Source organism: Balaenoptera musculus, chromosome 3 (genome assembly GCF_009873245.2).
Source record: "Balaenoptera musculus isolate JJ_BM4_2016_0621 chromosome 3, mBalMus1.pri.v3, whole genome shotgun sequence".
Lineage (NCBI taxonomy): Eukaryota > Metazoa > Chordata > Mammalia > Artiodactyla > Balaenopteridae > Balaenoptera > Balaenoptera musculus.
In genome coordinates this window covers 93,814,757-93,828,379 of record NC_045787.1, presented here as the reverse complement: position 1 = coordinate 93,828,379, position 13,623 = coordinate 93,814,757, and the positions used below count along the sequence as shown (strand labels likewise).

The window sequence follows — 13,623 nt, the reverse complement described above, 5'->3', positions numbered from 1 at the left end:
TTCACTTTTTCCTTATTTTCATTCATACTTAATTTGTGTTAATCTCAAAGCTGCTATGTGCTATGCACAACATAGAAATGCATTTCCTTGTGTGTATTACCGGTAGGCTACTTCAAGTACAAGCCTAGAATTGAAGGATTTAAATAATCTGATTAGAACCCTTTAAATTACTGTATTAGGAATAAAGAAAAATCAGCATTTCTTTGACCCATTACTTGAAACATCAGGTCTTTGCCCTGGATATATTATCAATATTTTAAAGGAAATGTTTGATTTTAAAAATCAAAGAGGGATACCCGGCCTTCTATTGTTTCACCAGTGTTGCTCTAGACCCCAGCCTCCCTTGTCAAACAGTAATTTAAGCACAGCACATTTAAATTTTTTTAAAAGAAGACTGACTTATTTTCACCTAGCCTTGGAGCATATTATCGATGGTTTCAATCGACAGAACAGAAGCTCTCCACCTTGGGAGTGGACTCCATCCTCAACCTTTGTAAACTGTTCAAAATCAACCCCTCGGCTCCATTTGGAAGGAAGCGTCCCTGTCCTTCCTCAGCGTCCTGCGCCCCTTCTCCAGACCCCTTCTGTCGACGTCCTAGCGTCGCAAACCAAGGCAGCACAGAGGAGCCTCAGGGAGCGGGGGAGGGGGGAAGAGGGGTTGGGATGGGCGGCCGAAAGACGGCCTGCTACGGTGGGGGAGAGATTGCGGGAAGCCCACCCACGAGCGCCGGACCCGGGAGAGAAGGGTTCCGCTAGGGCCTGGGGGTGCCGAGGGAGCCGGGGCCGTGTGCGTGGCCTTTTCCGCACGCCCTCGCCGCCTCCGCCGCCCTTCTCAGGTCGCTCCCCGCTTCTCCCCACCCTCCGAGGGACGTTGGTACATTCCCGGTGACTCCGAGAGCTTAAAAAGGGCCCGGGGAGGCCGAACCTAGCAGGTTTGGTCCAGATTTGTGTGCGCGGCCCGTACTCTGATCTGCCACGGTGGGTATCTTGGCGGGGGTTTCTATACGCTGTGGCACTTGTGCATTTGGGGGCTTCGTGTCTGTGTGTAACTGTCTGGCTAGCAGCTAGGAACTCGCCTCCGGCTCCTCGGCTCGCTCAGCTCCTCCATCGCAGCCCAGCAGCGAGACGCGCGCCGCCAGTCCGCAAGGGATGGAGCGGACCGAGGTGCTAAAGCCACGCACCCTGGCCGATCTGATCCGCATCCTGCACCAGCTCTTCGCCGGCGAGGAGGTCAATGTGGAGGAGGTGCAGGCCGTCTTGGAAGCCTACGAGAGCAGCCCCGCCGAGTGGGCAGTGTACGCCAAGTTCGACCAGTACAGGTGAGCGTGCTTTCGCCCTGAGCGCCGAGACTCTCCGGAGCCGACTCTTGAGACCGAGCGGGCGCGGGCGCGTGGGGAGCGGGTCTTGACTCCCGGAGAGCGCGGGCCGCCCGGCGCCCGCAGCGCCCACCCTCCCAGTGCTCCCGGCCGTTTCCCGCACCCCGGCGCCGCGCCTCCTCGCCCGCGAACCCGGGGGCGGGCGTTCGGCGCTTTGGGCCGAAGGCGTGTCCCACTGGCAGGAGACTGCGGCAGGCTCCCAGAGGGGAGGCCACCGAGCGGTGCAAGTTTTCTGTTCTTTTCTCGTTGATCAACCCTCGGCTTCCGAACGGCCACTCCTTCTGCCACCCCCACCCCCAACCCCCCGGAGCCGTCGCTAGCCTAGGACACGGAGGAGATGCGGGGAGACCCCGGGGGCTGGACGCCCTCAGACTCTGGCTGTCTGGACTAACCGGGGTGTTCCCAGGAAAGAACTCCAACAGCGGTCCGGAGAAAAAGGGTGACGGTGGAGGACGCAGTTAAACGACGCCAATTCTCCATCACTTCTCCCTCGGTCGCTTGCAAGCAGGCGTCTGCAAACAAGCATTTTGTTAATACAAAATACGGCTTGGGGTTGTCAGCTGCTATTTTTCAGTTTAAGCTGCCCCCTCTCCCAACCAGTTGGACTCCCCGGGCTGCGGGTTTATTTAAAACCCACTGTCAGGTCTCGAAATAAACGAGTGCTTCTCTTTCAGCCCCCAAGCAATATGCTTTTTCTTATCCTTAGATCTGAGGGTCTGGAATGTAAATTGAAGACCCCTGTTCCTCAGAGGTGCTTGAGTGAGATGCCCTGAGAGGCTGCTTCTTGCAGCCTTGGCTTGGAGATTAAGTAAAAAATGCAACAGCCTACCAATCCTCTGGGGAGAGAAGTAAAATTTAATCACCCTGAAGAGTGAGGGTTTCTTTTCCGAAGGGTAACCAGCGCTTCAGTCTTAATGGTTGGTTGTGATGAGGTCAGGGAAAGGAGCATAGTTGAAAGAGAAGAATAAGAAAAGAAGCTTTCCTTTGAAGCCGTTTCAGTTAGTCACTTTACGTCAGCATAGACAGTGTGTTTGGTAAAGTTTTGTCGCCAAGGGCTGTTTCAGTTGTACTTTAGGAACTGAAATAGAAAAGTGAAGTCTACTTAGGATCCTGTTTTCCACTTGCAAGTGGTTCTAGGACATTCCTTTGGTTCCTATCCTTCTGTGGCTGCCAATAAAGCTACCAGAGTAATTTTGCCATTAGCTCCAAGTAATTGAAGGCTTGTTATGGGCTCTAGTACTCTTCCAATCACTTGACACATGTATTAACTGATTACCTCACAACAGCTCTCTGAGATAGGTACCATTCTTATCCCTGTTTTACAGGTGAGGAATAGTAGGCAATGAAAAGGTTGGATTACCTGCACAAGGTCATACTAATGTCCCTTAGTGGCTCCAGGATTCAAATTAGCATTATTGTTCTAGAGCCCACACTGTAAGCCACTGCTAAATTTTCTGTAGACACAAGGTGCCATAATAGTTTTCTTCTGCATAGATTTATTACTGACCAAGTGAAATTAATTAACCAAGGTATGCTGTATGGGCTTTTAATCTATAGAACAAGGGCATTTCCAGGGGCCTTGAATTTATCTTAATTGACAAGCTCTAAACCACTTGAAACCTTTGGATTGACCTATTCCACAGGTTTCTGAAGCACAGCTCAGTAAAATAATGGGTGCACTCCTAGATACGCATTTGGAGTAGGGAGGGAGGGAGATGGGAGAGCAGAAATCAATGCGGTAGTATTTTGCGCATGTAATAAGTGTCCTAGTACTGTGAAGGAATCTGATCTCTGACCTTGGGAAGGCCAGTGCAGAAGAATCAAGACAAAATATTTTCCACTGGGGGCCAAGCAGTAAATTGTCTGGAAGAAGTCCTAGAGAAGCAAGACCCTAGGGTTGGAGGAGGGAAAAGTAGGATCCCTGGTACAGGAACCATTTACTGTGAATTAAAGGCTGTGTGCACAGCTGCCTGCTAGGTCATTAAAAGGGCTCCAAAGTAAGGATGACTGATATCTAAAAACCACTTACTAATCAACTCTCTCAGTGATCCTACTCTGCCAGCACCTGGCCTCCAGCCTAGGGGAGGAAGGGGCATGTGGGACATAAGTGAACAGATGACCATGTGAACAAACAAAAGGGATTAAGATTCCTTTCCTTAAAAATGAGTCTATTATAGAGAACAAACGTCTGGATACCAAGGGGGAAAGGGCCGGGGAGCGGGGGGGGATGAACTGGGAGATTGGGATTGACATATATACACTATTGAAACTATGTATAAAATAGATAACTAATGAGAACCTACTGTATAACAAGGGAACTCTACTCAATGCTCTGTGGTGACCTAATGGGAGGGAAATCCAAAAAGAGGGGATATATGTATACGTATAGCTGATCCACTTTGCTGTACAGTAGAAACTAACACAGCGTTGTAAAGCAACTATGCTCCAATAAAAAGTTTAAAAAAAATTAGTCTAAATGAATGTCATAATTATGGAACTTTGTTAATTAGATGGTGTCAAGAGTACCTGTGGGACCAATAGAAACTAATTTAAAGTTGATTTTTTGGAGGGGGTGGGGGGATGGTGTGGATGTGGTTGTTTTGGTTTGGGATTTCTGGGGGCTAATTACTAATTTCTCCTCATTGTAAAAGGTTTAGAGTGTTATTTTACTTCCCAAGTGTAGTCGCTTTTGTCCTGGTACTTAGGTCAACGCCCACTTTATTTGTGGAGACTTTTCATCATGATTCTTTTGAATGTGGATGTTGCTTGTGTCTGGAGTCTAGTAAAACTAAGGAGAATTCTAGAACAGCTTTTTAATGAAACCTTGTTTCTCAAACTCTGGTTTAGCTACAGGGAGGGGGAAAAAAAGACAATAGCAACATTCTTGCCTAGAGCAGTACTGCAAGTAGTGCAAAATGCTTTCTGTGAGAAATTTTTATTCTTTTTATTAGTTTGAGGCTGTCACATGGAGACTCAAGGAATTTAATTTTTTTCTCTTACCTTTTTCGTGCCATTAATTAGAACTGAGCAGCTATAAACACAGTGATTCAAAATACAAAAATGTCTAAATGAACTGTGAAAAAATATTTGCTTTCATTTGTGCTCGATTTCTAATTAGACAACCACATTTAAAGTTGCTTCGAGGTAAAAATATTAGCATTTGTAAATGAATGATACTATATGACACACTTATTTTTCCCTGTGTTTGTCTCATCGACCAAATTCAAACTTCTGAAAATGTTCTTTGTAGATATACCCGAAATCTTGTGGATCAAGGAAATGGAAAATTTAATCTCATGATTCTATGTTGGGGTGAAGGACATGGCAGGTAATACAACTATTCATTCAGATATTTATTCAGTATTTATTCCAGCATATGAAAAGTACAGTGCCAGGCTGGCCACATGCCTTGTGAGCACTAACAGATCGCATGTTGTAATTATTTGTTCGCAATGTCCCCTAATTCCAGCAAAAATTCTCATGGGAATTAGCGTGAGGGGTTTAGCATACACCATGTATTATGAGAGACCTTCCCCCAAAATAAGTAGTAAATCAAAGGAGGTGGAGGTAAGTAACCAGCTTAATTTAATCTCTCTGTGTTCTGTGGAGTTAAACTTTCTATGAAGTTGTGCTAAAACTTGACCTTTGTGGTGCTTTGAAGTGTGTAAACAGTTGTCGGACCAAAGACCAAAGCATCCAGATTTGGAGCTAGAAAAGCAATTCACAAATTCAGAAAATTTCTTTCTACTTCAAGCTAATTGTTTATTTTCTGTATACAGAAGATAAGACAACTTAGACTAATATCAATTCTTGAAACTTGGTCCCTTAATTTTTCCTTAGTTTATATATTTGCAAGTCTTACTACCAGTCAAGTATTGTTACCTCTTTAAGCAGATCCTTCTCAGTCTCTTGAGAATGGTAATAAAAAAAAACAAAAAACAATAATCCAGACCCATTTTTGGTGGGAAAAAGGAAACATGAATTTACAAGATTTTGGAAAGTTAGGTCTATAGAGTGCATTTATTTACTCATATAGAATGAAGTTGTTTTCATTCTCTCAACATTTTTTGAAAGCAGATTATATGTCAGGAGTAGAACGAGGCTCTGTGAATTACGAAACAAGTTCTCATGGTACATATATGGGGTAACAGAATTCAACATATGAAATACATGCTATAGCGTATACAGGTTCATATTTTTTAATCAACCCTATAGCTAATACTACTTAATAAACTTAAATACTATTTAAGATTATAGGAATAAACTCTTTCCCCAGATCCAATTTGCTTTTTTTCTCCCATCAATATTGGGAGGTAATCACAGATAGGATACTCTAAATGTATAAAATATTAACATTTCATATGCTTTACAGTATAATTTTCAGCTGGTAACACACATGTGCATATCTTTTGTCCCCCAGAGGAAGGAGAAAAAAGAAAAAGCCTGGGGAAAAAACACTGTTATGTGATCTTCTCAATGTGATGCAGTTACAGATAAAGGATCTTTATCCGCTCTAAAATTTCTCTAATGTAGTTTTTAAGTCAATTTCTAGCCCAGCTTAATTGAGTTATTAAAAGCTATATTTTGGAGAAGATAAATGGTTACTGGTTTTGTGTTTCTGTTATCAAAGTAGTATTACAACAAGGTTTAAAAAGATGAATTGTTCTTCAGTAGGGGTATGGATCAAAACTGTACCCCTTATATGCATTGATATGGAAGACATAGTGTTTTATTACTTTGCCCTGAACAATGTTGAATTATAAATTGATGACATTTAAAACTCCAGCTGAAATGGATATTGGCCTGGGAGATGTCCTATTGACAGTTGCAGCTGTAAGCTCTGGACAGATTTGTTACAAGTGTGGGTTCTGGACCATCTACTGAGTTTAGTTGTCATTTTGTGTATATATAGCAGTATCCACGATCACACTGACTCCCACTGCTTTCTGAAGATGCTGCAGGGAAATCTAAAGGAGACGTTATTTGCCTGGCCTGACAAAAAATCCAATGAGATGATCAAGAAGTCTGAAAGAATCTTGAGGGAAAACCAGTGTGCCTACATCAACGGTAACATCCAATTTTTCTAACAAGTGGGAAAAACCTTGAACTCCCACTTGAAATATTGCTTGCTTACATGTGTACAATAGAACTTGGATCATGGAGTCATGATTTCATCTGCTTAGGAAGTGATCTAAAAGCAGTGGGTTTTGTCTTTTTAAAGCTTTGCGTGTGGATTGGAATCACTTATTAAAAACATATGCATGCAGGTTAGTATCCACTGAAGAGTCATTTACCTACCAAGTCTTAGGACAGTTAGAATCGAACATGAATTTACATAAGTAGAGTCTTTTAATAAAGGCGTGAGGCTGACTTGGAAGTGTTAGTCTTTGATTAGAAAATGTAAAGAAATGTTCCGGAAGTGATTAAGAATGCTAACTAGTCCCTGTTTTACTAAAGTGCATACAGCTTACTTTAAAAAGAGTATTCTCAAGAGAAACTTTTTGAAGCACATTATTTAGCAATGATTTCTAGATCTCTTACAAAGAATTCATTCTTTCTTCTACACGTGATATGGGAGAGCCAAATGCTCTTCAGTAGAGACAGTGATTAACATCTGTGTTCCTAAAGGACTTAGTAACTTTCCAAAAAGCTCCTTAAAGCTTCCATGAGATAACTTTTTTTTATAATGAATTTATTTATTTTTGGCTGCGTTGGGTCTTCGTTGCTATGCGCAAGCTTTCTCTAGTAGCGGCGAGTGGGCTTCTTATTGTGGTGGCTTCTCTTGTTGCGGAGCACGGGCTCTAGGCACGTGGGCTCAGTAGTTGTGGCTCACGGGCTTAGTTGCTCTGTGGCATGTGGGATCTTCCTGGACCAGAGATCAAATCCGTGTCCCCTGCATTGTCAGGCGGATTCTTAACCACTGTACCACCAGGGAAGTCCTGAGATAACTTTTTATATTATTCCCATTTACAGATGAAATTGCCAACACATAGGAAGATTAAATAACCTGTCCAAGGTCGCTCAGGATTTGAACCCAAAGAATTTGATGCCAAAGCCCATAGTCTTAGTTGGGATGCTATCCCACTTATATAAAATAAAATATTACAGAGGTTTTTCTGGCAAAGCAGGTTCTTTCTTCTTAGATCTTAACGTTCAGTATTGGCCTTGATACTTGGCCTAAATTGTTCAGTTAGTTTAAGAATGCAAGTCAGATTGTATAGGAAGTTTTTCCCCCATTCACATAGCACAAAGGGGTTAGTTTCTCAGGTAGTTGGAAACTCTTATTTGAGGGTTGCTGTATATAGCTGGCACACCAGATTTCTTTTTTTTTTTTTTTTTTTTTTTTTTTTTTTTTTTTTAAGCAGGAATGCCTTTTTTATTTGTTTATTTATTTATTTTATTTATGGCTGTGTTGGGTCTTCGTTTCTCTGCGAGGGCTTTCTCTAGTTGTGGCAAGTGGGGGCCACTCTTCATCGCGGTGCGCGGGCCTCTCATTATTGCGGCCTCTCTTGTTGCGGAGCACAGGCTCCAGATGCGCAAGCTCAGTAATTGTGGCTCACGGGCCCAGTTGCTCTGCGGCATGTGGGATCCTCCCAGACCAGGACTCGAACCCGTGTCCCCTGCATTGGCAGGCGGATTCTCAACCACTGCGCCACCAGGGAAGCCCGGCACACCAGATTTCTAAGAACAAGATTGCTGGTATTGCTCACAATAAAGCCAAAAGCCTTTCAGAATAATTACTTTCAGCTAGAGTCATAGAGTCTTTATAAAGCTACATTAGATCTTGGAGAACTCCTAAGATTTTTTCTCAAGGGTCTTCAATGCAAAAGTCTATAGGAGCCAAGCAGGTAAAGTGAGTGAGTGATGCAGGCCGGAACTAGGCTGTGGGAACTGGTGTGCAAGCTGCCCTGTCTAAAGGGACAACGTGGTCACCTAGTTCCAGTGAGATCGTCCTGACTTCTTTTTCCATAGAGGTGGGAAATTCTGATCGTTATGGGAAATTTTGCCAATCAGTAAAATACTGGATAGGACAAGCTAAGTATTTCTGTAGATGCATTACTCAAAAGCCACCAACTTTTAACCTTTGATTTTTTACAGATGCAGGAGGAGGGCTAGATATGGATAGTGATTAGGGGGGAAAGATGTTTCAAGTACAAGAAAGAACATGGGTGAAGGCACAACCCATGTTCATAGAACGTTGTTCATTCAAACGTTGCAAAGAATGAAGACTATGCAGGAATGGTCTATGGGGGGGGGGGAAGATGAATGGGCTTGGATAGGAGTAGTAGGAGAGTAAACTAAGATCAGGACCTTAGCCTCCAAGACTAGCTTAAAGTAAAAACTTTCTTTGGTCAGCAGAATTTTGTTCGGGAATATCTTGATTAATCCAGTAGCAATATGTGTCATAGGGTGGAAGAAAGGGAGAGTGGGGCAAGGAGATCAAGTTACCTATTGTAATAGGCAGAAGGTGAACATTGCCTCAGCCAAGCTGGCATCCCTAAGTATCACCAAGAAAGGTCCGATATTACTGTGACAGAGAGTACATCATTGGCATAAAGGAAAAGGAGACAAAGACATAATAATAATGCTGGGATTACTAACATTAGGGATCAGACATGAGCTTTGGGGACTTCTAAAGGATGGGTGACTTGTTTTTGTAGGATCTTTGCTTGCATTGGGTGGTCTATTGGAGGTGCAACTGGAGGAAAAAAAGTTATTTGTATAAAGGGCAGTCAGTTCTTCAGAATGTTTAACTTTTGTTCAAAAGCAAGCCAGTGTATTATAAAAGCAGTAGGCTATAGAATCAAAGAGTTTGCAGAGCTGAGAATTAGGCCCCGTTTTTTTAAATGAGGAAGACAGAAGATCCTAGAAGTTCTGAGTTGTTCAAAGGTAGTCAGTCTAGCTGGGAGTAGAACCAAAGTCGTCTGCTTCTGGGCTTTGCTCTTCTTTGTCATGCAAGCTCATGGAGCTAGATCGTAAAGCGTAAGGCCAAATTAGGTGCCTATATTAACTACACTAATACACTGAATTCCTTCCTTGATTAATCTTCCAACTCTCTCCTTACTATATAAATTTCTTATCAACATAGTTATAAAAATCAAGTATTTTGTTTATTTTAATCTTCTTGAAGACATCTCCCCCAGGCCTTTTGACTTCCTTCAGTGTGGATTGGTTGGCCAGGGCTCATCCTGTGGTCCCCTCACATCATCCAGGCTTTCCCTTTACTCTCTCCTGGTACTTTTCCCCTTGTTTCCTGGTCTCATGTCTGCTTTGTCTTGGGTTCTTGGCCTTGTTTTGGTGGAACATATCCTCCAACGGCCCTATGAGAAAGGGTTCATGGAAAGTAAATTTCTGAAACCTCTTATATCTAAAAATCTCCATATACAACCCTTGCAACTTGATAGGTAATTTAGCTGGATATGAAATCATGACCTGGCAGTCATTTTCTCTCAGAACTATGAAGGTAATCTTTTGTTTTCTAGTTTCCATTCTTCTTGTTCAAAGCCTGGTACCATTCTGATTTTTGAATCTTACTATGTATGAATCCTATTTTTTCTTCCTAGAAACTTTTGGGAACTTCTCTTTGGGTGTCTTTTCTCTGTCCCCAGTGTCACAGTGATGCAGTTTGTTTCATGACACTCGTGGTGGGAGCTCAGTAGGTTCTTACAATCTAGAAATTCATGTCCTTCAATTCAAGAAAATATTCTCAAGTTGTTTCTTTGATTTTGTTGTTGTTCTGTTTCTGAAACTACTGTTGATCAGATATTAAACCTCCTGAACTAGTCCTCTAGTTTTTTGGTTTTTTTGTTTTTTTTATCTTTCCTATGTTCTGTCTTTGGCCCTTTGTTCTTTGAGTCTTTGTCAGCTTTTTCTTCCAACCCTTCTATTCGGATTTTTATTTCTGCTATCATCTTTATATTTCTAAAAGCTCTTTTTATTCTCTAGTCCTTTTTATATAGTATTTTCCTCATCTCTTTTTTTTTTTTCTTTTTTTTTCTTTGGCCATGCCGTGTGGCTTGCAGGGATCTTAGTTCCCTGACCAGGGATTGAACCCATGCCATAGCAGTGAAAGCGCCAAATCCTAACCAGTGGTCTGCTAGGGAATTCCCTTCCTCTTAGCTCTGTGAAGATATTAATGATAAGTTTTTGGTTTTGTTTTTTTAAGCCTTCTCTTGAGTAGTGTCTATTTCATGTTGCCTTTTTTTCAGGTTGCTCTGGCCTCTTTTGTACTAGAGGCTCTGCTCACATGTGTGATGGCCTTGACTATGTGCTAATATTTAAAAACCAGAGACAAAAAAGTTAATTGGTAGCTTTCAAACATGGATGGTGTTTGTCAACTGGACTTTACTCTAGGATCATCTGGTAAATCTTTTCCTTGAGGAACAATCAATGGTGATATCCTCAGGACTTTTTTCTTGAGCTGATCAGATTCTCAGAGAAGCTGCTTCCCATCTCCTGCCTAGAGAAGAAATTCCTGTCTGGCAGCATTCTGACAGCCATGTGATGAAGAAAGTGGAGATCTTACCACTCAATGTGTAAATTTTCACTTAAGTCACCTGTTTTTCACCGGGTATCCACCAGTCCTGAGTTTATCTGTTGTACTCTTTCTAGAGAATAGATCTCCGATTTCTACCAGGGATGGAGGGAAGGTAAGGTGGTGAAAAAGCTTTGTGACGAAACTTAAACAGGCTTCAACCAGTCCTTGTATTTATAGCCCATGTTCACCTTCATTTCAGGAAGTACATGTGCTGCCAGTTCTTGAGCTGTTTGTTAGCTTCAGGATATAAATCAGGTTATTTCTTGGCCATCTCCAAGAGTAGCTGAGGATTTAGCTTTCTCTCCTCTGCAAAGCCATCCATCTACTTCTAAGCTTTCAAATTTTTGAAGATTTTTTTTAAAACTTTAATAAAAAAGTTTTTTCTTTTCCCTTTATCTTTGTATGTTGATGCCTTTTTTATTTTACTGCAGTTGTAGGGAAGTTTTCAGGAAAAAGCAGAATGCGTGTCATTTACTGTTTTTAACTGGAAGTTCAGTTCTAACTAATCTTTAATAATTCATATGTATCAGTTGATTTTAGGATCTTGGGCAATTGACCAGATTTTTACCTACAGCTAGCATCTAAGCTCCTTCATCTACCCATCCCTCTTCAATATTGTTTAGATTCCATTGGCTTACATCGAGTAGAGAATATTAGCCATACAGAACCTGCCGTGAGCCTTCACTTGTACAGTCCGCCTTTTGATACGTGCCATGCCTTTGATCAAAGAACAGGACATAAAAACAAAGTCACCATGACATTCCATAGCAAATTTGGAATCAGGACTCCATTTGTAAGTATAATTTCTCTCTCCTGTGTTTAAGTGCTTTGTGGGTTGGCAACATTACACTGATGCATTGCTTTTTTGTTCTAGATATTATTTAAATATCTTAAGTTTTAAGTATTTTTAAGTATTCTTGAGATAAGCCTTAACTTGGAGAAAAGGCCCATTATATTCTATTATTTTCTTTAACTTTGGAGACTGTATTTTCAACTTATAAAATAATACTTAAATTAGATGCAAAGAATTGCTTATTCAAAATTTCAAACTGAATGCTTATTCCTAAAGAAAATATTTTCTCTTCATTTATTAGGGAAATAAAAGTGAGAACTATATTGATAAAACTGCTACTACTGTGACTTAATGTTCATAGGTCCAGTTTGCTGAGATAACACAAATAACTTACATAGTTAACCTTTGCAAAGTTGAGACCCTATTCTGATAAAAATAAATAAAGAAACTTGCCTGTTTTGATTGCCAAGTTGCTTTGTCTTTGAGTAGTGATGGCAACCAACAATAATATGGTGTGGCAATCTTCTATCACTGAAATAAATTGGCCATTTGGGGAATGGGAATGGTCTTTAGTTAGTCATGGGAATGCCCAGAAATACACAATGCATGAAAACAAAGACTGAACATCCTTATCAGTCTTATGAAAGTACAGCCTTTGAAAGAAGCTAGGGCAGAATTTTCTCAAGTGATTGCTCTGTTTATTTCCTGCATTCCAAGCCCCAAGAGATACTCTCTTATCACAGGAACGAAACAACAGGGCTCCGTCGCCATGCAGTGGATTTTCATATACTGCCAGAAAAGCAGGACTACTTAGAACAAGCAGAAATGTCTCAGGTAAAGATTCTTACACAGCTTTCTTGTTTTCTTTCTTACAGACAACTTCAGGATCCCTGGAGAACAACTAAGGAGCACCAGACCCTCTGAGGTTTTACTTTAAGGTCCAGTGAAAGTTTTGCCTTGGACGGGAAGGCCTCCTTCCATTTGCTGTCCAGTAATATACTTTACAAGGCCAATACTTAGATCTACTATAAGGCAGATGCTAATTATAAGGCATTAAGTAAGCAAATAGTGCCCTGAGCTACTGTAGAAGAAAAAAATCCCACTAAAGATAAAAAGGCTTGTGATTTTAAAGGCCAAATCAAGTGCTCCACTCATTTTACCCTCTAAACCCATTGGAACTATACTGGGAATGTCAATGAAGGTTTTTATAGTTTTTGGAAACACTGGTCTCTGAACTATAATTAGCAATAAATAAAAACAAGACATCAAACCACCCACGTTGTTACTTAGAGGACTAAATGTAGATGTCTTCAATATACTTTGTATGTTCTTAATATTTGAAGAGAATTTTTTGAATCTGTGCATTTTATTTTTTCAATCTTATTTTACAAATTCCTGTCCTATAAATAATAGGGTATTGTAGATAGAGAAACTTAAGGCGCTTTGCCATTTGGTAATGAAATGAAGGGCAGAAGATTTAGAAAAATACAGGTACCCAAACCCACAACAAACCAAAATTATAAACTCATGTCTAATGTGTCCAGTGGTCAAAGACTTTGTACTGCTGCCAGAATTGCCAAATAATTTTAATAAAAGTGGATTTGAACATAATTTGAAGTTGTCTTTCTCTTTAACATGATAAGAATTTCATATAATTCACGGCTTCTTAGGTTTATGCAGACTACCAAAAGCACTGCAAAAGATGCTTTTATGATGTAAGAATATAAGAAGGCCAAAAACTGCATTCAAAAGGAGCTTACCTTTTGGGGCTTGTTCACCAACTGGCCAGAGATATCAACCCGAGGGTCTCTGGCCCTAGGGCAGCTCATAGACAATCAGTTTAGCCTGAAAATTGTGTGTGGGGTCTGTATGTGTTTAGATATGAATTGGATTTCAACAGTTAAAAACCAGAGATT

General features: G+C 41.1%; 1 protein-coding gene across 1 annotated transcript; it reads left to right on the top strand.

Moving 5' to 3' along the window:
• Window positions 1-935: 935 nt before the first annotated feature.
• Window positions 936-13,318, top strand: CDO1 (cysteine dioxygenase type 1). The gene is made up of 5 exons (XM_036846956.1): window positions 936-1,319; window positions 4,627-4,704; window positions 6,289-6,443; window positions 11,538-11,707; window positions 12,583-13,318. Exons 1-5 carry the CDS (start codon window positions 1,150-1,152, stop codon window positions 12,610-12,612), a joined length of 603 nt encoding a protein of 200 aa, XP_036702851.1. The 5' UTR covers window positions 936-1,149; the 3' UTR covers window positions 12,613-13,318.
• Window positions 13,319-13,623: the final 305 nt, after the last annotated feature.